Raw genomic sequence first — 22,908 nt, 5'->3', positions numbered from 1 at the left:
GTTCGACTATCGACCGAACCCTCCTTTCCAGCACCTTGGAGTAGACTTTACCGGGGAGGCTGAGAAGTGTGATACCCCTGTAATTGGCACACACCCTCTGGTCCCCCTTTTTGAAAAGGGGAACCACCACCCCGGTCTGCCACTCCTTAGGCACCGTCCCCGACTTCCACGCAATGTTGAAGAGGCGTGTCAACCAAGACAACCCCTCCACACCCAGAGCTTTAAGCATTTCTGGACGGATCTCATCAATCCCTGGGGCTTTGCCACTGTGGAGTTGTTTGACTACCTCAGCAACTTCCACCAGGGAAATTGACGACAATCCCCCATCATCCTCCAGCTCTACCATAGAGGGCGTATTAGTCGGATTTAGGAGTTCCTCAAAGTGCTCCTTCCACCGCCCTATTACCTCCTCAGTTGAGGTCAACAGCGTCCCATCCTTACTGTACACAGCTTGGATGGTTCCCCGCTTCCCCCTCCTGAGGTGGCGAACGGTTTTCCAGAAGCACCTTGGTGCCGACCGAAAGTCCTTCTCCATGTCTTCTCCGAACTTTTCCCACACCCGCTGCTTTGCCTCTTTCACGGCAGAGGCTGCAGCCCTTTGGGCCCTTCTGTACCTTGCAACTGCCTCCAGAGTCCTCTGGGATAACATATCCCGGAAAGACTCCTTCTTCAGTCGGATGGCTTCCCTGACCACCGGTGTCCACCACGGTGTTCGTGGGTTACCGCCCCTTGAGGCACCTAAGACCCTAAGACCATAGCTCCCCGCCGCAGCTTCAGCAATGGAAACTTTGAACATTGTCCACTCGGGTTCAATGCCCCCAGCCTCCACAGGGATGCACGAAAAGCTCCGCCGGAGGTGTGAGTTGAAAGTCTGTCAGACAGGGGCCTCCCCCAGACGTTCCCAATTCACCCGCACTACCCGTTTGGGTTTACCAGGTCTGTCCAGAGTCTTCCCCCACCCTCTGACCCAACTCACCACCAGATGGTGATCAGTTGACAGCTCTGCCCCTCTCTTCACCCGAGTGTCCAAAACATACGGCCTCAGATCAGATGAAACGATTATAAAATCGATCATTGACCTTTGGCCTAGGGTGCTCTGGTACCAAGTACACTTATGAGCATCCCTATGTTCGAACATGGTGTTCGTTATAGACAATCCATGACTACCACAGAAGTCCAACAACAAACAACCACTCTGGTTTAGATCAGGGAGGCCGTTCCTCCCAATCACGCCTCTCCATGTGTCTCCATCATTGCCCACGTGCGCGTTGAAGTCCCCCAGCAGAACTATGGAGTCCCCCACTGGAGCCCCATACAGGACTCCATTCAAGGTCTCCAAGAAGGCCGAATACTCCGAACTCTTGTTTGGTGCATATGCACAAACAACAATCAGAGTTTTCCCCCCCACAACTCGCAGGCGTAGGGAGGCGACCCTCTCGTCCACCGGGGCAAACTCCACCGGGGCAAACTCCAACGTAGCGGCGCTCAGCCGGGGACTTGTGAGTATCCCCACACCCGCCCGGCGCCTCACACCCTGGGCAACTCCGGAAAAGAAAAGAGTCCAACCCCTATCTAGGAGTATGGTTCCAGAACCGAGACTGTGCGTAGAGGTAAGCCCCACCAGATCCAACTGGTAGCGCTCCACCTCCCGCACAAGTTCCGGCTCCTTCCCCCACAGAGAGGTGACGTTCCACGTCCCCAGAGCCAGCGTCTGCTGCCCGGGTCTGGTCCGTCGAGGCCCCTGACCTTCACTGCCACCCATGTGGCAGCGCACCCGACCCCAGCGGTTCCTCCCACAGGTGGTGGGCCCATGGGTTGGAGAGAGAGGTGCCACGTAGCTTTTTCGGGCTGTGCCCGGCCAGGCTCCGTGGCAAACCCGGCCACCAGGAGCTCGCTGACGGGCCCTCCATCTGGGCCTGGCTCCAGACGGGGGCCCCGGGCTTCCTCCGGGCAGGGTCACATCATCTCTACCTCGTTTTTTCATAGGGTTTTTGAACCATTCTTTGTCTGGCCCCTCACCTGAGACCACTTTGCCTTGGGAGACTCTACCAGGAGCACAAAGCTCCAGACAACACAGCCCTCAGGTTCATAGGGACACACAAACCTCTCCACCACGATAAGGTGATGGTTCCCGGAGAGGTGGCAGTAGTCATCCCTGGTCAAAATCGGGTCTGCAAGGCGCAGACTATGTCCCGGAGTTTTAGGATCCATTTGTAGCTGTAGCACAACTAGCCTCAACTTCCGCCTGTCTGTATCCAAAGGTAACGTAAATTAAAGCTACGCAAAGTGTAGGTCAACATTTTGTATGTAGTGTGCTATACTGAGATTTCCACCATTTCAAGCGGTCAAGAAAAATATTACATCCTATATTTTGGGGATGTTAATCCTAAAATATTAATTGATGTAAGTAATTATGACTTAATTTACTTTCCTAATATACTCCTATACTCCTTTGTTAATGAAAGTGTTTCTGCTTTGTAATATTTCAGGTCGCACTTTATTTTACGGTATACTATTAAGTCGTAATAAGCCATAATTTATATCAGATTAGACCAAACTAGAAATAATGTGGTCTTTATTTTTAAGCAAACACAGTTATACCGTAGTTAGACACCATATAACACTAATTGTGTATACGGAGTTCCTATTTTGTTTCTAATTGGAGTATGGAATATGTATCTAAGTGTAGTATATTTTGGGTCTAATACCGACATTGTATGCGGTTTCTCATTACAGCATAATTTAGGTATGTGATGTTTAACTGTTTTCATTACTGTCTAATGAGAACCACATTATTTTAAGTTTTGGTCTAATTTGATACAAAGTACAGCTTATTACGTCTCATTTATGTACTGTAAATGTACTGTATTTCTTTTTTGTGTATAGAAAAAATCATCAGTTTATCCATTCCTGGTTGCCACTCTAATAAATTGTTGATACAGCTCTTGGATCCCTGTGCACACCATGAGTTCCATGAGCCAATGGAACCATTCCCATCAAAGTTATATTCACCTCATTTCCACCATTATGTGTAAACAAAGAGAACAACTATAGCCTAATTTGCTGAGGTGCAACAATATGCTCTGTTGCCAAAGGTACTTTTTTAATGCTCCTTATAATAAGTAGATGAATAAATGCTTATTAGCATCACATGGCCTCTCACCTTCTGGTCAGACATCATGCTGCTGGCCTGCAGTGGAGTTGGATGTCCACTGAGCAGACCCCCTCCCGGCCGGTCATGTTCACAGAAGATAGTCCCATTGATGTAGTGAAAGCGATCCCCGGGGACTAGGCGGTTCCTACAGGTCGCACAGGTAAAACACTAGGAAGAAAAAGAGAGCAAATGTCAAGTGTAATTCTGTTTTAAGTTATTAACAAGTAGGGGTGTTGAAATTAATCATGGCATCGATGCATCGCGATGCGGACCTCGACGATTCCGCATCGATACAGTGACAGACCATAACTGATTATTGCCTACTGATGTTGCCTGTTGATTTTCCCGTTGCTGCTATTTTTGTTTTGCCATTTGTCTGTTGTGTTCCGACTCATTCAGGCAGTGTATTTTTTAAGAGCAGATACAATAAAAAGGGGAGTTCATATATATTCTACTGCTTGAATTTGTTAATTAAAACCATGTGTAGCCATATATAATAATATTGAGGAGATGATGCATTGTGATGCATAATGATATTGAATCGATTCTGTCATGGTTGTGGTTGTAGTTTTTTTACCTTACCTTGTGTATTTAGTCTCTGTGCTGTCTTTAGGTGCTGACAGACCAAACCCGATTATCGGCCATCGGACAGTCTGGCGAGGTCGGTGACTGGAGTCTGTTCGGTGTGTTCCATGCCGTTGCAGTCGGAGGAGCTGTCGGCCTTCACTTGGGCCGATGTGACATGTTGAATCGGCCAGTGGGCAGTCGGATTCAATGACCAATTACCGGAAATGACGGGCAGGATGAGCGTGACGAATGAAATTCAAAATCTGACAAAAATCTTTTAAACTGACCTTTGTCGATCTGAAATGAAGACAGATTCAGCAACTGTATGGCCTATTTCTCACTTAAAATGTTTTCAGAAACACGTTGCGGTGAACTATTTTCGTAAAATACGAGATCGTATTCCGAACGAGTCGCCATTATGGTCGTTTTGAAATTCGGGAGAAGCCAGACCCACGTGGTGCGTTCGTCCAATCAGCTGCTGGTTTTCATTTTTTGGGGCGACAATACAGATTAGCGACGCCTGCTGTTATGGAGACGCATTAAGTCTTGCGCACGCGCGGAACGTACGCTCAAGTTGGCGTCGCTTCGGTGTGTTCCGAGGCACTTTTTGGACCAACTCGGGGAGACTGATCAGTCCGACTGCCTTTTCTGCCGACGGTCGGCCGTCGGGTTGGTGCGTCAGAGCCTTTTGTCTCTTGTTGGTTCATTGTCTTCTCTCGCTGTCATGCCCTGCGTTGCTTCTTCCTGGTTGTTTTTCCCCTTTCATGTCTTCTGGGTTTTTCCTAGTGGTTTTTGTTTTTTGGATTTTGGTTATCTTCTTTGTGCCTGCCTGCCTGCCTGCCTGCCTTCCTCAGGACGGTTTGAGTTAAGTCATTTGTTTAATAAATCCTCTACTCTGCATTTTTGGGTTCCCAGCCTCGCTTTCCTGACAGATTTGAATCGCTGACAGGATAATCGTAATCAAATCGTGAGACCAGTGAAGATTCATACCCCTATTAACTAGATGACTTAATTGATAATAGCATGAAGATCATGGTAATGCGAATGTTGGAGTAACACAACTGCATGTTCACACTTACCTTAAGGTGGTAAACGTTGCCTTGTGCTCGCATCACCATCTCACTTGCAGGTATAGACTGTCCACAAGCACTGCAGGCTCCACTGTGTCCAAACAGCCTGCACATGAAACCACAGCACAAGTTTGTCACTTCAACTATTTTAACACCATTGCCTCAACAGCTACATCAGCGCTTTGCTGCAAAACAGCTGCTAATCCCCAAACTGCAAAGGAAGCAGTGTAGAAGGAAAAAGTTGTAACCATTGGAATCATATGTAAGTGACATGAAGTCAAACGGACCATCTGCGGGTTTTTGTAAACCACAAACCTTTTACATCCATCCTTTAAGCCTAGAGAGAGTGAAAGCTACCTAGCCGAATTTCAGGAGCAGGGCCACACCTCAACCGCGCCTCTCCCAACATTTCTATAAATTCCCACTGGGCAATATATCGATATTGTATCGACATCGATATATGAGGCTAGATATCGTCTTAAATTTTGGATATCGTAATTTCGTTATATGACTCAAGTGTTTTTTTTTTGGTTTTTAAGGCTGCGTTAAGCTTAATTTACGGTGGCGCGCGCCATAAAATAATGTCACCGCGGCTGTCGTTTCCAGCGCGAAGGCTCCGCAAGCTGTCACGGCGCGCGGCCATGCACCAAGGATATAATTGTTAACGAAAACGAACAAAATAACGAAAACTAGGTGGGGAAAAAAATGATCGTTAACTGAAATAAAAATAAAAATGAGGCATTACAAAAAAACGATAACTAACTAAAACTGTAACATCTGTTTGCAAAACTTACTAAAAAAAATAAAATTATTAGTATTCATAGAGTAAATAACGTAATGTCTTCCAGAGTTGACATTTCCAACCATAGACCTGTTTTATACAGTCTATGCCATAGTTTCCGACTGGGAACCCAGAATTTCCGACATTCCATGTCAAATTGAACACAACATAGTCCATGCCCCTCGCCTGGCATCATGGTGGTACCGAAAGTCAGAAGAAAGCGGCAGAGACCTATTTGATTATGACTGTGTCAGATAAAAGCAAGTGCCTTGCAGTGAAAGGTGGTAAAATATGTGGACAATTTATTACAGGGAAAAATCCTTTCCCCCCCCCTAAGGGGGTCTATCATGCTATGGTGCTACGGCGGATTCCCTTCCGAAGCTTCCCTGCAACGCAGTCAGCAAATGGAAAACTACAAGTGACTTCACGCCAATCACCTTTCACTAATAAATTGTTCAAACATATCTGGTTGATGGTGTGGTCCTTGCTAGTGAATATTTCATTATAATCAATTGTAGATTTTAAGTGCAGTATCACTTTAAAAGTAAACGGTAAGTTTAAGTTGCCCAGTAGCCCATTTGTTTTTTCACTCTATAAAATGACTAGCTAACAGCTAACCAAGCTGCATTTTCTACAAACCTCTGTGAGCTTGATGACACAGACTTTTGGCTATGTGGGATTAACTGAGCTGGCATTGTCCCTAATTGGCTAAGAGGACATAATAAAAAGGGCATCTGAGGGTTTACCAACATCCACTTATAAAATTTCTCAGAATGTGTGTTGGTGCTTCATGTGGTGTAGACCAGAGGCGTCGTTAGGCCTGGGCGTCCCCGGCTACAGCCCCGGATCTCTCTCTCTCTCTCTCTCTATTTTTTATTTTTTTTTTACAAAAACAAGTATAATATAATAAAAAAGGCCCCAGAATGGCACATGCAAATTAAGAAAACAAGTATTTTCCAAGGCACTTGCAGTTCTTAAATTATTTTTATAGAACTCATGGTGGACTGTAACTTTGTCAGTGTATTTTTCCGAGGCGAATAGAACGGGCAGCTACGTGAGGGGTCCGACCATCATGCTGTATTTGTTGCTATCACCTAGCAACTGTCTGAGGAAAGCTGTGAAAGGTGTAATTTTCAGAGGAATCCTAGCCAAATCAGTCTAATACATTGATGCCATCAACACAAAATTTAGGAGTGCAATACTAATGATTTGGTTAGAAGTTCCTTTGACGTGACATTTCCAGTCTATGGTTCGGACTCAAACACACGGAGATCTGAAGCAGACCTGTGCGTCGCTTAGTGTCCACTCTCGCTGTAAAAATAAAGTTGAGCAGCGCACCTTCCGTGGTCTGTGCAGCTTTTAGGTTTATGGACACGCTCTGCTGTGGGCATGCTGCGGTAGATGTGTCGCGTTTGTGCTCCGTGTATTTCTGCAGTAGTTTCGGTTTTCCACCTCCGATGTAGAGCAGCGTTCAGCCACTTCCCTAAACGTTCTCTCATTCAGAGACCAGAGACCCAAACGGGGCTCTGAGTCTGTCAGAAGGTCTGAGATCTACCGTATCAGCAGAGCAATCATGTAATGCACAGCAGATGCAGGTAGATTATTTTCTGAAATATTGTGACTTTAATCCAAACAGTCATATTACAAGACTTTATTCTTGTAATAGCCTATTAGAACTTTATTTTTCTCCAAATATCACGACTCTTCCAAATCTCAGAGAACAGATATATTTTGAATGTGCACAAAGTTTGGAACATGAGCAGGAATCTTGCTCAAACACATCAGAGATATTACAGTCCAGGGCTTTATTAATTCATTAAAATTAATTGATGTATCATTGAGGTGAATAATTGTCATTTGCACATTTAAGGAGGTTTCCTCCCCAACAAAAGATGCAAAAGAGGAGGGAGGAGTAAATTATGCCTCTAGAGGCTACATGTGTGCTGACTCAGATAGAATTAGAAAAGTCGATCTACAGGAGAATAAATAGTTGAAAGCAATACAGAATGCCTGAGAGCCTTACTGCAATATATTCCATTATGTTTTTATATTTGGATTGTAATCTATGTTTCCCTTTACATAGATATTTCAGCATAAATTGATGCAGAAAAGGTAGAAATAGGTGCATAAAAATTCACCAGAATGCAGGAAATGAAGTGTTTAATGCTCAAAATGTTATGGGAGAGGACCCCCAGACCCCCCACATCATAAGTCACCATACTGCGGTGCACCTACATGACAAACTAGACAGTGATATCACTCTTCTCAAATGTCAATCTGATCAACCCTGGCGTCAGAGCATCAGTGGTGGCATACAGACTACCTACGTTCCCTGAAACAGAACTGACTAAATTGGATTTCAGTGCAGACATCACAGGCAAGCCACTTACATTCTTTGTCCCTGCTGTGTTGCCCGTTTTAATTTATTGTGCATACTCAATTTTTTTCTTTCTGCGACCCTGTATGGGTAGTTACGTATGTGTGCTCCTGCAGCGGTGTGACTGCCGCCATCGTTCTTTTTCAGAATACTGTCTTATTGAATTATAAACTGCTGTGCAGTGTGTTTGGCATCTGATTAGCCCTCCAAACAATGGACCCATTACTCAAACTGGCTTCCCTGGATATTCCATCGTCTCACTGGTACCTGAAACAACACACCAACGCAGGCCTTTGTGCTAATTTAACGCAGTGATGTTTTTAGGCTTAATGAAGAACATGTTACAACATGCACTCTCTGAGTGAAATACAGAGCTCGTAACATAAAGCCGCTTGATATTCAGCCTTCAACTTTTCCTTGGTTCCTTGTTGGGTTGAACGCTGCTTTGTTACATTGAGTGTTCATCATACTCATCAAGCTCATCATATTTAATGGCTGCGGGATTTGTCTGTTACCTTCACTGCTGTATACCATGGTTCATGTGTTGCCATAGCAAACATTTTGTTGTTGTGTGGCACCTTGAGATACTGTGCATTATTTAGAGTGCCTTCTAGATTTCATTTGCATCCAGCAGAAATAAACCAAATAAGCTTTGGTGATGTTAAACTCTTCATCACATATTAAGTATCTACAATATATGCATATTGTAAAAAATAGACAATTCTAGATGAAAATTCCTGCAGCTTTAAATACCAGCTCTGAACATAAGAGCACATCTAACTATAAATCGAGGAAGCTCTGTGTGTGCGTATGTGTGTGTGTCTTTCAAACGATCCCTCATGCGCAAAAGACGTCACACTCAGCACGCTGTCGCGAGGCTCTGTACAGCAGCAGGGGCGAGGCAGTGTTGCCAACTTAGCGACTTTTCAGACCCCCTTAGCGTCATGTAGGGGGCCAGCGCCTTGCATGGCAGCTCCGTCACCATCCGTGTATGTGAATGGGTGGATGAGAGGCATATCGAAAGCGCTTTCTCTGGTAGAAAGGCCCTATATAAATGCAGTACATTTGCCATTTGCCACCCGACAACACTGCAAGGATGTCCCTCATTTTCGGGCGGATGTCTGTCCCCTTCGTCTTTCTTTGTGTTGGCGTTCTAAACTCCGGTGGATTTCTGAGGACTATGGTTAACTGCTCCTCAGATCTCTGCAGGGTAAATCCAGACAGCTAGATAGACTATCTGTCCAATCTGAGTTTTCTGTTGCACGACTAAAACAACCTTTGAATGTACACATGTTCCACCAAAACAAGTTCCTTCCAGAAGCTATTTTGCAGAGGTTCCGTTATTCCGTCCTGCGCCCAAGACGATTGTGATTGGTTGAAGAAATTGCAGTAATCCAGAGCAAGTTTTTCTCCTATCCCGTAATGCTGGGTGGACTAGCCAGACCCTCCTCCGCAGCGCTGTGGAGGAAGGTCTGGCAATGTGAGACTAGTCCTTATCTATAAGAGGCTGGAAGCATGTCTACCTCTGAACTGCAGCAGGTTGAAGTTTTAATAGGCAGCCTCTGTCATCATTACATCCTCTTTTGAAACTGATGCCTTGTGACACTTACTTGACCAGTGTGGGTGTTCTGTGTCTCTCTTTCAATGACTGCACAGAGTAATGAATTTTTTATCTTAATCCAAACAGTCATTTAATGAGCACTCCTGAGGGGATTCATGTTCTCCTTAATTATCCCACTACACACACACACACACACACACACACACACACACACACACACACACACACACACACACACACACACACACACACACACACGGCTCAGTTACATCTCATCCTGCTTCGCTGCCATCAAGGGCAAGAATCTAAGTACCTGACCCGGACTAGGCCTTAGGTCGGCACTTTCTAGTCCTTCTCAGCTCAGGGTTGGGTGGTCCTACTAACTTTACGGGTCTCGTGCAAAATTGAATTGATTGGACCTGACAGCTCCGCAGGGCCAGCGAGTAGTCTGATAAAATGAGCAGCACATGCTGCATCATTAGTTAACCACACAAATGCAAATGTGAAATGTGTATTCATCATGTCAGAGACTTTAAGAGAGCTGCGCTTGCCAGGAGGCAGCCGTGCAGGCTACCGAGGTTTCTTTTTATTATTACAATTAGCAGGTCCAGCTATCACTATAAGCCTTCTTATACACGTTTATGAGCTTTTTATTTGTATCGCTGCCAGAGAACAATAATAATCGAATGCCAAATGTCCTGAGTACTGAGTAACAGTACAGAAGTAGAAATTGCTACTCCAAATAAACAAACAAATAATTTATAGTCAAGCTACGGGTAAACTTAGAAAGCAATTTATACTATCTAGAAATGCATACTACTCTTCTATGCAAATATTGCTTTTAATATGCTATTCAGCAATTAAAACAGCTTATTCATAAGAGAATCTACTTATCCAGAGGCGGAGTGGCAATCGGGAGAGTCGGGACTTGGGCCAGTAGTGTTTCGAGGCAGCAAGGGCCGATCTGATAATAGTTATACATTGCAAGTTCTTAGCAACACCATCCGCTGGTCAAACTGTGCAGCCTCTGCTCAACCCGTACTGCGGGCCGCAGCAGCCTCTTATTTCAATTCAAACACAGGCTAATCAGAAAGTACTAACGGTCACAACCATGTCTAGGATTTTCAGAAATATAGGGGGATCAGCGCCTCCTCCCCCCGAGGGCCGCTGGTCTACGAAATTTACCGGTAGATTTTTTTGGTCCCACTCCACCCTTCTGTACTCATCCATCTCAAGATGAAGTCTAGTAGTGACATTTGAGGAAGATGTACGCAATCTTGAAGCAGCATCTTTGTCAGTTATTTAAAATTCATGCTCTATCTCTTACTTACGGTTCCAATTTAGCAACTGCAAACTGGCCTTGTTGAAGTGGGTTGACAAACAAATTCAGCACAGCAGGCTATTGCCAAAGCATGCAATGACCCGCTGTGGCTGTTCTGCCTCTGTTTGACCAGTAGAAAGGCCCTCAGTTGTAGGTAATAACAATAAAACTGCTAATGGAGGCAGGAGCACTGTGTTGTGTTCACGGTGCTCTCTGAAAACAGCAGTATTCATGGTTATAACTGTCCAATCCGATTTTTAAAATATTGAATATCTGCCGATACCGAGTCCTGATCCGATACTTATATAGAGCTGCACACCGTTATTTGTTCACAAAAATAACTAAGTAAACAAAGCAACTAAAATATGTCTTAAGCTTAATACATTTAACTTACTGCAGCAAATGAGTATTTTCTCTCAACACCAAAACAGTTCGCTTTAGGATCCCAGCAAACCCCCAACTAAAGAATCTCTCAAGTTCCCTGCTGGACAACGAAAACTAAATTTAGTGACGCATCTTGCACTTAAAAGTCAATCTTTGATTTTCTTTTTGTGTTTATCGATCTTGGCTGCAGGGAATAACAGCCTGTAAGCTGGTTTCCTGGTGGAATCAAGGAAGAAGGGTGAAGAATTGGACTAATGCGTTTCTGTAAAAAACGGGCAACTAAGAAAGACAGATTTTTTTACTTGTTGCTAAGGGCTGGCAAGCTACGGGACATTATGTGGACAGACACTGGTGAGAGGCCGCGCCCATCTTGGTTTGAAAGTGCCGGCATCCAGGCAGTCTGGCGGTGCGTTTGTGGCGCTCGGCGTGTTTGATTAAAGGCAGCGATTACTACAAGCAAGCTACATTGTTTGTGTACCCAGAGTTTACTAAAAAGAAAGGTTTTGAACAACTCACCGTAGGTCTTGTTGTTTCCGGCCGCTACCACCTCTGCAGTCAAAACGAGTCGATATCCGAATATATATGAGGCTCCTTTTTCAACTACGAGGTCAATATGGTTTTTCAATAATGACAAAACAAGAAATAATCCGTGCATTTATATGGAACTAAGCTTTAGGAGCTTTCCATCTTTACTGTCCTCCCTGTTACGTTGCATTCGGAAATCGATTGTTTTTAACTGATAAAATGGCTGCGGCCGGAAACAACAAGAGCTACGGTCTTATTTTGTCGTTATTGAAAAACAATATTGACTTCGTAGTTGAAAAAGGAGCCTCATATGGAGTCCGTTCATTTGCATTCGGATATCGACTCCTTTTGACTGCCGAGGTGGTAGCGGCCGGAAACAACAAGAGCTACGGTGAGTTGTTCAAAACCTTTTTTAGTAAACTCTGGGTACACAAACAATGTTGTCAATGCTTTCGTTAAGGTGTAGAGCCCCTGGTCATACTTGGAGCAAAGTCTCATGTTGTGTTGAGTGTTTTAAAAATAGCTATTTTGAGGCTAGCATAAAAGTGCCCCTAGCACTCCCATTCAAAAGGCCATTTGACCGAAAAACGAAAATACGGTAAGTCTTAAAAGTGGAGATTCCGTCCTAAATATGCTTTTAAACGAAAGTTTGACTGAGGTACATTCACAAAAAGACCCTAGGTTGCATTTTGGCGAGAGTTACGCTTTAAAGCTGCAAACATGCTGCTACATCATCTCTGTAGAAAACATCCAGTCTGTAGAAAAGTCATCCATTCCACGGAACGAACCCGACACAAGGTAACATAAACGTCTGCTGCTCTCGTCCACCACGCTGTTTTACACAACTACAGCGTGCAACTCTGCAAATAGCGATGGTTTACAAACAATTTAAAACGAAAGCTGTCGGTTTGCAGTCTAACTGTTTATTAGTTTGCTACTAATCTTTGGAAACTTAGCTGCTGCCGGAGACAAACCAGCCCCTCCCCCCCTGGAGCAGTCAACCTCATGGCTACTTAATATGCACATGAATGATGTCATCGGACCATGCCGGTGATGTCTGCATTCTTTATTCTTTCTCCTCACTCAGTATTAGGCTTCTGAAAATGTGGCCCCCGGAGCAGTATAGTTGAATAGCCCTGCTGTAAGCTTTGTACAGTCACATTTACCCTCGGGTTAGTGAACAGCTCTTTTGTATATCAAGTGCAAAGAGCCAGAGGCAAGAAGGGAAAGGGGGTGATAAAGATTAACATTTGGGCCACCAAAAACTGTGGCTGTGCTTAAAAATATTAGCATCTATCCCTGTTATTGTATGCAATTCGGCAATACAAAATGTTACTTTTTCTAAAAAAGTGGTTATGTACAAAAGACAGGTTTCCTTTTTTTTAGTGAACAGAAATAGTAAATACAGTATATTTACTATTGCTGTCTACTATAAAGCAAAAGTATTTCTTATCCGATTACTCGATTAATCGATGGAATAATCTGTAGAATACTCGATTACTAATAGAATCGGCCATAGCTGTATGTGTATTCAATGCTTGTAAAACATATAAATAAATCCAGAAAACAACTCTAAAAATATCGGAAATGTGTCTGCTGAAGAACAGACTGGTTGGCACACTGCCCAGACTGGCAGCTGATCATCTCTGGCAGCAATGATGGAACCCAAAAGTATCGCAGCCCACATCCAGTAGACATTTGGGACATAACCACTTCTTGAGTTTGCGAAGAATTCCCATGGGGCCCTTCAGAACCAGATTTTTTGCCATGTAAGACGGCCCTGTACCTTTTTAGATGAGTTTTAAGAAGCTCAACCTTGGGGTAGTCACAAACCACAGCAACTCCCAACTTCTAATTTGGAGTAACACCACCCTAATACCACATGAATATCAACCAGGAGCATTTTGATATGCACCTAAATAAACATCTGTATTGCTGACCCATTTTACTGTGGACCAAATGTGGAACTGGAACTGTTGACTGTTGTACAGTGTATCTTTTTGCAAATCTTGGTGTAGTAAGAACAGTAAGAACTTTATTTATTTTATGAGAGAGGCCCAAAAAAGCCACTGTATTTTTACTGGCCTGATATACAAAGTCAGCTGTGTCTCAGCAGGCCTTAGCTGCATCTTTCAAACATCCAGCCCAGCAGTTGCCCCGGAGATGTGGGCACCCACACAATCCCCATCTGTGTTACACCAATCTGCCTCATAGACACTAGTCTATATCCATGACGTTCCACTTCTTGGGTTGCTCTCGTTCTGCTGGAAATTCCACCAGGTGTTACTCTATTCGGATGTCCGTTTTCGGATGTCTCCTTACCTTCTGCTTTCTTTGTGATGTAATTCTAAACTCCGGTGGATTTCTGAGGACTATGGTTAACGGCTCCTCAGATCTCTGCAGGGTAAATCCAGACAGCTAGCTAGACTATCTGTCCAATCTGAGTTTTCTGTTGCACGACTAAAACAACCTTTGAACGTTCCACCAAAACAAGTTCCTTTGCTAGGCTATTTTGCAGCAGCACCGGGGCTCTGCTCGGCGCTAAGCACCGCCCAAGACAATTGTGATTGGTTTAAAGAAATGCCAATGTTTTTCTCCCATCCCGGGAATGCTGTGTGGTCTCGCCAGACCCTCCTCCCCAGCGCTGTGGAGGAAGGTCTGGCAATGCGAGACTACATAGACACTAACTGCCACACTGTCTACAAAGAGCAAAACACAGGCACAAGCTCGCACACATATATGTTTACTAGAGCTGCACACATTAGTTTAGTTATTCGTTTTCAACTATTAAATTAATCGGCAACTACTTTATTTTGATTATCGATTAATCGGTTTGAGTCATTCTTCATGAAAATAAAAGTAAACATTCTCCGATTCGAGCTTCTTAAATGTGAATATTTTATAGTTTCTTCTCTCCTCTGTGACAGTAAACTAAATATCTTTGAATTGTGGACAAACCAAGACATTTGAGGACGTCATCTTGGGCTTTGGGAAACACTAATCGTCATTTCACAGCCCAAACAACTAATCGATTAATCGGTAACACTTTACTTGAAGGTATCTACAGTGAGGAAAATAAGTATTTGAACACCCTGCTATTTTGCAAGTTCTCCCACTTAAAATCATGGAGGGGTCTGAAATTGTTATCGTAGGTGCATGTCCACTGTGAGAGACATAATCTAAAAAACAAAATCCAGAAATCACAATATATGATTTTTTAACTGTTTATTTGTATGATACAGCTGCAAATAAGTATTTGAACACCTGTCTATCAGCTAGAATTCTGACCCTCAAAGACCTGTTAGTCTGCCTTTAAAATGTCCACCTCCACTCCATTTATTATCCTAAATTAGATGCACCTGTTTGAGGTCGTTAGCTGCATAAAGACACCTGTCCACCCCATACAATCAGTAAGAATCCAACTACTAACATGGCCAAGACCAAAGAGCTGTCCAAAGACACTAGAGACAAAATTGTACACCTCCACAAGGCTGGAAAGGGCTATGGGGAAATTGCCAAGCAGCTTGGTGAAAAAAGGTCCACTGTTGGAGCAATCATTAGAAAATGGAAGAAGCTAAACATGACTGTCAATCTCCCTCAGACTGGGGCTCCATGCAAGATCTCACCTCGTGGGGTCTCAATGATCCTAAGAAAGGTGAGAAATCAGCCCAGAACTACACGGGAGGAGCTGGTCAATGACCTGAAAAGAGCTGGGACCACCGTTTCCAAGGTTACTGTTGGTAATACACTCAGACGTCATGGTTTGAAATCATGCATGGCACGGAAGGTTCCCCTGCTTAAACCAGCACATGTCAAGGCCCGTCTTAAGTTCGCCGATGACCATTTGGATGATCCAGAGGAGTCATGGGAGAAAGTCATGTGGTCAGATGAGACCAAAATAGAACTTTTTGGTCATAATTCCACTAACCGTGTTTGGAGGAAGAAGAATGATGAGTACCATCCCAAGAACACCATCCCTACTGTGAAGCATGGGGGTGGTAGCATCATGCTTTGGGGGTGTTTTTCTGCACATGGGACAGGGCGACTGCACTGTATTAAGGAGAGGATGACCGGGGCCATGTATTGCGAGATTTTGGGGAACAACCTCCTTCCCTCAGTTAGAGCATTGAAGATGGGTCGAGGCTGGGTCTTCCAACATGACAATGACCCGAAGCACACAGCCAGGATAACCAAGGAGTGGCTCTGTAAGAAGCATATCAAGGTTCTGGCGTGGCCTAGCCAGTCTCCAGACCTAAACCCAATAGAGAATCTTTGGAGGGAGCTCAAACTCCGTGTTTCTCAGCGACAGCCCAGAAACCTGACTGATCTAGAGAAGATCTGTGTGGAGGAGTGGGCCAAAATCCCTCCTGCAGTGTGTGCAAACCTGGTGAAAATCTACAGGAAACGTTTGACCTCTGTAATTGCAAACAAAGGCTACTGTACCAAATATTAACATTGATTTTCTCAGGTGTTCAAATACTTATTTGCAGCTGTATCATACAAATAAATAGTTAAAAAATCATACATTGTGATTTCTGGATTTTTTTTTTTTAGATTATGTCTCTCACAGTGGATATGCACCTACGATGACAATTTCAGACCCCTCCATGATTTGTGGGAGAACTTGCAAAATAGCAAGGTGTTCACACTGTCATGAACACATGACACTAACCCTAACCATAACCATAACCATAATTTGTCATGACAAAAACTGAATGACACTTACTAAAAGAAGCGTTATGTCATAAACGTTTGACTTGTTTATGTTTATGACACGTTCATGACAGTGTCATGTCACTCTTATGTAGATACCTTCAAGTAAAGTGTAACCTAATATCAACAGATTAATGGGAATAACTGTTAGTTGCAACCCTAATGTTTACCATTATCATGTTTACTATAGCATTTTTATCCTGACCTTCATCATTTGCTTTTAATTTCAGAACCATTCTCTTATGATGACTAACTGTAACTGGTTGGTTCCCTCCCTCCCCTGCTGTATTTATCTCTGTCACAGACAATAAATGTCACTTATTCAACTTCACTTAGTAGGCAAAATGAAATAGTGCTGCACAGACATTTTTGATGTGGTAAAGCGGTAAAGGAAAGGCTAAACAGGGTTCTTTGTTTTTGAGAATGAGCGTGTTTCCAGAATTCTGATTGGCTGCATACTATATATATCCTGCAGTGTGTGTCCATTAGGGCTGTTGGAACAAATACCGAAATTTAAATATAATTCGAATAGTAAAAAAATCAATACTATTCGAATGCTGAAATTACTATTCGAATGTGACTTTTTTTTTTATAAATTATGTTAGCAACGTTAGCTTATCTCCCTCTTCTTGCCTTGGCCTACCCGCATGTGTCACTCATGTCACGGCTTATGAACAATAACTTAGCGGGAGTGAGAAACACAAGGCATTGTGAGGTCTAAGCTAACGTTACGTACCGTACATTAGTACAACATTACGGAGCTAACGTTACGTACCGAGTTCAAGGGGGAGTGACAGACTGCGGCTGGAAATCGTAACGAAGGATGGGAAATAGTTTTAACATGACTTTAAAATCGACATCCACCGAGCCAAAGTGCTTATGTTAACATTAGTTAGCTCGTTCTACTAGTTCTCTAACTGCGTCGCGAGGTATAGTAACGTTAGCGTAGCTGGGAGCTTCATGGAGACAGCTAAAGGTAATGTTAGCTGCCCTACAGCTGTCAGAGTTAGCTTCGACTTCATATATTACCTTCTAACGGCTGTATTCTCAGTAACGTGACAATCTGCAAGAAACAGATTGCTTATAAATCACTAAAATAGTAGTGACAGCACCGTTTGGCTTGGTTATTAATGCAGTTAGCATTGTTTGTTACTTACCTAGCTAGTTTATGACAAATCGTTTTGGCTGTACTTTCTAACATGATGTCATTGTGCTAACCGAGCACCGTTAGCATTTACAACAGAGCCGCTTCACTACACTTGTTAGATAATGTTTCATTACTGAGTTCTCGTTGATTTGTGTTTGTCGCTGTGTGCTCGTGGTGGAAAATGAATGTAAACAGAGTTGCGTGCAGGTCCCCTCAAGGCCAGGCTAATGTTAGAAGATCCTCTAGTGGACAGAACGTGTAACAACAATCACATGCTTATAGTATATAGTGGCATTGACAATGCATAACTCAGAGTAGTGTAGCACATATTATTTAACAGGCTGCAATTGAGCATTAAATATTCAAATATTATTCGAATATAAAAAAAAAATCAAATGGAATTCGAATGGTATTATAGAGGAAGAGTGACAGCTCTAGTGGCCATTGTGCTCATGCTGTGGCGCTACTTCGGTCTTCCCTTCTCCTTTTTAGCAGCACTACCTTGCCTCTCAAGGCTTGGTGAAGCTGGGGGTTATCATTTGATCAACATTTGACAGACGTAAGCAAACTAATTTGCATGCAACAAACGCAAATTCTTCTTTTTTTAAGATTATTGTTTGGGCTTTTGTGGCCTTTAATTGATAGGATAGTTTGAAGACAGGAAAGGGGAGAGAGGGAGGACATTTGTTTTTTCATAAACTTCTATAGAAACAGAATCCACTGGAGTCGCCCCCTACTGGAAATTAGATAGAATGCAGGTTTAAGGCACTTCCGCATTGGCTTCACTTTTCAAACCTTCGTACTTCAAACTAGTAGACTTAGGGCCCTATTTTAACGATCTAAGCGCACGCCGTGAAGCGCATGGCGTAGGTGCGTTTAGGGAGTGTCCAAATCCACTTTTGCTAGTTTGGCGGAAAAAAAGGTCTGTGTGCCAGTTCAAAAGGGTTGTACGTAGTGTCTTCATTAATTCATAGGTGTGTTTTGGGCATAACATGCAATAAACCAATCAGAGATCATCTCCCATTCCCTTTAAAAGCCAGGCGCGTTTGGACCTTGGCGCATTGCTATTATGATGGCGGATTTGCACTGTAATATTTTTATTTGTAATCTTTTGCATGTTTGTGTGCTGCTGCGCTTCCCTGTGTGTGTGTAACAAGCATAGTGTGCGTGCGCTGTACATTAGCCTAGGCACATTTTACTAATTTTCTGTTAAAATAATGACATGCTGCACTATTGACTTTAGACCAGGTTTTTGTTGGTCAATGGTGCGATCACTTCCCGCTGCCTCAAGATAGCAATACGCCACCTGAACACACCTCCCTGTAAGACCAGCACGCCCATGGGCGCAAAGATGGGCGCAGGTGCATTTGCTATTTAAACGACGCGGGTGCTGGACGGGAAATTGACAACTGCGTCGGTCTTAAACTAGCAAAGACACTCGCGTTGGGCTTTGTGCTGCGCTGCGCCGGGTGCAAGATAGGGCCCAATTTCTCATGCATGTATGCATTTTTCTCACTTTCGAAATTCTGAAAACAGATTCACGGGTTACTACACTTAGTTCAGACACGTAACGCTGTAATGCTGAAACAATCAGTCATTATGCAGTTAGTCAATTGACAGAAAATTAATCATCAACTAATTGGATAATTGATTCATAATGTATGGTATTTTAACATTACCTAGTTCCAGCTTCTCAATTGTACGGATAGGCAGCTTTTCTTTGTATTGTGACATTAAACTGAATATATTTGTGTTTTGGACTGTTGAAGACATCACTTGGACTTTTTGTGATGGATGTTTTCCGCTATGTTCTGACATTTTATAGACCACTGTCTACAAAGATCACCAGGGCTCACCTGATGTAGTCGTTCTTGCAGAGGATCATGCCTCCTTTGCTGTAGCAGGTGCTACTGTACTCGCCCAGCTGAGCGTGGCAGCAGGAGCACTTGAGGCATCGCGTGTGCCAGTACCGCTCCATGGAGAAGAGCAGGAAGCGGTCTGCGATTCGACCTCCACATCCTGCGCACAACCTGCCCCCTGTCCCCCCGCCACCGCCCATCACTGCCACTGCGGGCGCCTCCACCCTGCTGTTCACCATAGCAACCTGAAGACAGGGCAAGAGGTACAGAAGACAAGGCAAACAGTTGAGTCAGAACAGTGGAAATATTCAATGGAAATAGTTAAATATAGTGGGTCCTTGATTGAGCAGCTCCAAATTGCTTACTTTTCTGAAATGAATGTCTATCCACAATCATCCTTATTCTTGAATGTATGAATATCGGTCTGCAACATTAGCCGCTGCAAAATAGCCTCAGGAAGGAACTTGTTTTGGTGGAATGGAATGGAATGTGTACTTTTAAAGGTTGTTTTAGTTGTGCAACAGAAAACTCAGATTGGACAGATAGTCTAGCTAGCTGTCTGGATTTACCCTGCAAAGATCTGAGGAGCAGTTAAAAATAGTCCTCATAAATCCACCGGAGCTTAAAATTACATCACAAAGAAAGTGGAAGGTAACGGGACACTCGAAAATGGACATCCGAAAAGAGTGACATCCGGCGGAATTTCCAGCAGAACGAGAGCAATCCCAGAAGTGGAACGTCGTGGCTATAGACTAGAGTGATACAACCACCACATATCGAACTCTCACATTACTTAGATAAACAGTAATAGATAAATTCTGGGGCTGCTAAACTGGTACCGTAACGTTACCACCGGGTCTCTGCCTAGTTTGGCGTCGGGCTGACGATAACACATCTATGGGCTGAAGTGGAGACGGAGGTGGGGCAGTTGAACAGATGGCTGTCGCAGGGCTGTGGCTCTCTGCTGTGTCATGATGTTGCTCAGGTTCTGGATGATGCTGGTCTGGTTAAAGTTGTCGAGGTGGGACAGCTGAACTAGTAAGTTAGTGGCTGCACGGTTACTGTCCTCCTCTTTGCTTGTAACGTTAAGGTTATTAATATCCCCCGCCAACGCCAGGCTCTTTGCTATAGCGAGCCGACTTTTGAAAAAAGTCTAACGTTAGATAGTCCGTATGTTTTTCTGAAGTATAATATCTCTGCTATCCTTTACTGTGCTGAGAATGTAGACAGGACCACAGCCCTGTTTTCCCAAATGCAGCTGTTGGCACGAGATCTAATGGATTGGTTTCGAAATGTACGAATACAAAAACTTTATTGTCCACAGATGTGAAAATTGTTCTTAGTTTCCTAGTAACTAATTTAATTTCCTGGTAAAAAGCTTGGGGCTATTTACCTAGGGGGGTTATGGGAATGACACACACACACACACACACAAAACCAAACACTATTTTTTGGGCCTGCAAATACCTCTTATTTTAACTTGATAATATATCTTGATAAGGAGGATGCTCTTTGAAGCTGTGCAGCATGGCTGCTCTATGACAGAATGCAGAAGCCTACCCTTTATGGAAATGTAGTTCATTTGATTCAACTGCTAATTTCTTCCTTATCTCTTTCAAACGTCATGGAAACAGAAACCAAAGTTATTGTGAAACAGTTTAAAAATGAAATGGTTATAAGCAAAGTTGCTATAGCTGTTGGTGGAAAGAGTGTTCCACATATGCCGTCCGGCAACATTTACTGTATTTCTTCTTTCTTCACTTTTCCATTACAAAACTGAACTGATTTCATGCACAGCTGGGAATAATATTGCTTTTGAATCACACGGAGTACAACCACAGCAGTGTGTGCTACTCAGCAATGAGTCAGCAACACTGCCTCTTCAGCCGCTTCCGTGATTTATAATTAGCGCCAACAACAACATAAAATAATTGCAGGGCTAGATTTCATTTTCCAAATGAGCAACAGCAGCACAATTTGTCCTCCAGAGCGTCTAATTTCAGCAAGGGCATGTTTAGCTTTACGACTAGCCTTCCCACAAGATTATTTGAGATTGCAGCAGCTGGTCCTCTGCAGTGAAGCAGGCTGCCCTCAATACCCTCATTTTCTAGAGTAGACACCTGGCTCTAATCAGCCACAGGAACACCATGTTAGGGCAGCATTACAACCACAAACAGCCTCATGCACCAGGACCAATCCTTCATAATAGTATGCATGCTTATTCAATGAATTGAAAAGGGAACTAATTTACAAATGTAACTTCCAAATTAAACCACTTGAATCCTGGTGTTCCCAAAATAGAATTACATTCTTCAGTTTTAGAGGCTGAAATAACTTTAAGGTGTTTCTAATTGTGTGCCCTTTTTCACTCTTAAAGGGTTTCTGCAGGTTTCAACAGGTCAAATTCAAGACATTTTTAAGACCTTTATGAATGAAATTTAAGATATATATCACAACATAAAAACACAATGAAATGCGGAGTAATACAGCGAATTATATTTGGACTAGCGAAAGGAAGAACTACAAAACCACGGAATAAAAGAAAAACATTTCATGAGCATTAGAAATAGTGTTGCATGGACATAGGAAAATTAAGACCTGTTTGAAATTATTTAAGACCTAGGCCTAGATCACAATACTTTAGCAAATGTAAGACTTTTGAAGGCCTAAAATTTTGATTTTGAAATGTTAGACTTCTTTAGATTGCGGAAACCCTGCTCTTAAAAAAACGTCTTTTCCTGATTTCCTTAACCATGAAAAAAAAAATCTGGCTTTTCATATTCCTGTATATGGCATCCAGGTTACTTATAGTGGTTGCTTGTTATTTTGGGGTGTTTTTTTATTATTCCCAATGCATTGTGGTGATGCATGTTTCCACTTTTTTGTCTGTCTTTTTCCTCAGTGGCTGAATAAAAGTGTCTCTGGTGCATCAGTGTCCAAATTTGGAATGTATGGTGTATACATTTAGGGTCGTGTTTGATTTGACATCTCAACCACTTTCTGTCATTTCTGTACCGGCAGAGTTACCTCAGCCGTTAAGGATGATCCCAGTGTAGTTCACTTGCTAGAGAATTTACTGCTGAACATGATTTGCCTTTGTCATATGCTCAGCAGTAATGGAAGACAGGAGCAACAGTAATATTGACCCTCTGCCGTACTGGGGTCAGACTTTCACTTAGACTTTATTTCAGCAATGTGGATTTAAAAGAATCCCTTTATCATCATATTTCTTGTTTTCCTGACTAGCTATTTACATGCCACAGCATCCTGTTTTTTTATTAGAGTACTCCAGTCAGCATATTTGGCTTTTAAAAACCAGGATAAAGACTTGTCTATGATTTTAGGACCAGCATATGATGTTTACATGCACAAACGCATAACCGGGATATCCCAAAAACCCAATCATGATCAGGACGTCCACTTCAGTAAATGCAAATCCATTTTGCACA

General features: G+C 43.1%; 1 protein-coding gene across 1 annotated transcript in view; it reads right to left on the bottom strand.

Moving 5' to 3' along the window:
• lmo4a (LIM domain only 4a) overlaps positions 1-22,908 on the bottom strand; it is a 38,980-nt gene that overhangs the window by 3,442 nt on the left and 12,630 nt on the right. The window contains exons 2-4 of the mRNA XM_031287316.2: positions 19,457-19,704; positions 4,801-4,897; positions 3,164-3,322 (exon numbers count right to left, since the gene is read on the bottom strand). Coding sequence (XP_031143176.1) covers positions 3,164-3,322; positions 4,801-4,897; positions 19,457-19,698 — 498 coding nt within the window. The 5' untranslated portion in view covers positions 19,699-19,704. The remainder of the gene's footprint in view (positions 1-3,163; positions 3,323-4,800; positions 4,898-19,456; positions 19,705-22,908) is intronic.

The sequence above is a fragment of the Sander lucioperca genome, chromosome 14, assembly GCF_008315115.2.
Source record: "Sander lucioperca isolate FBNREF2018 chromosome 14, SLUC_FBN_1.2, whole genome shotgun sequence".
Classification (NCBI taxonomy): domain Eukaryota; kingdom Metazoa; phylum Chordata; class Actinopteri; order Perciformes; family Percidae; genus Sander; species Sander lucioperca.
This window is presented reverse-complemented; position numbering and strand designations above follow the sequence as displayed.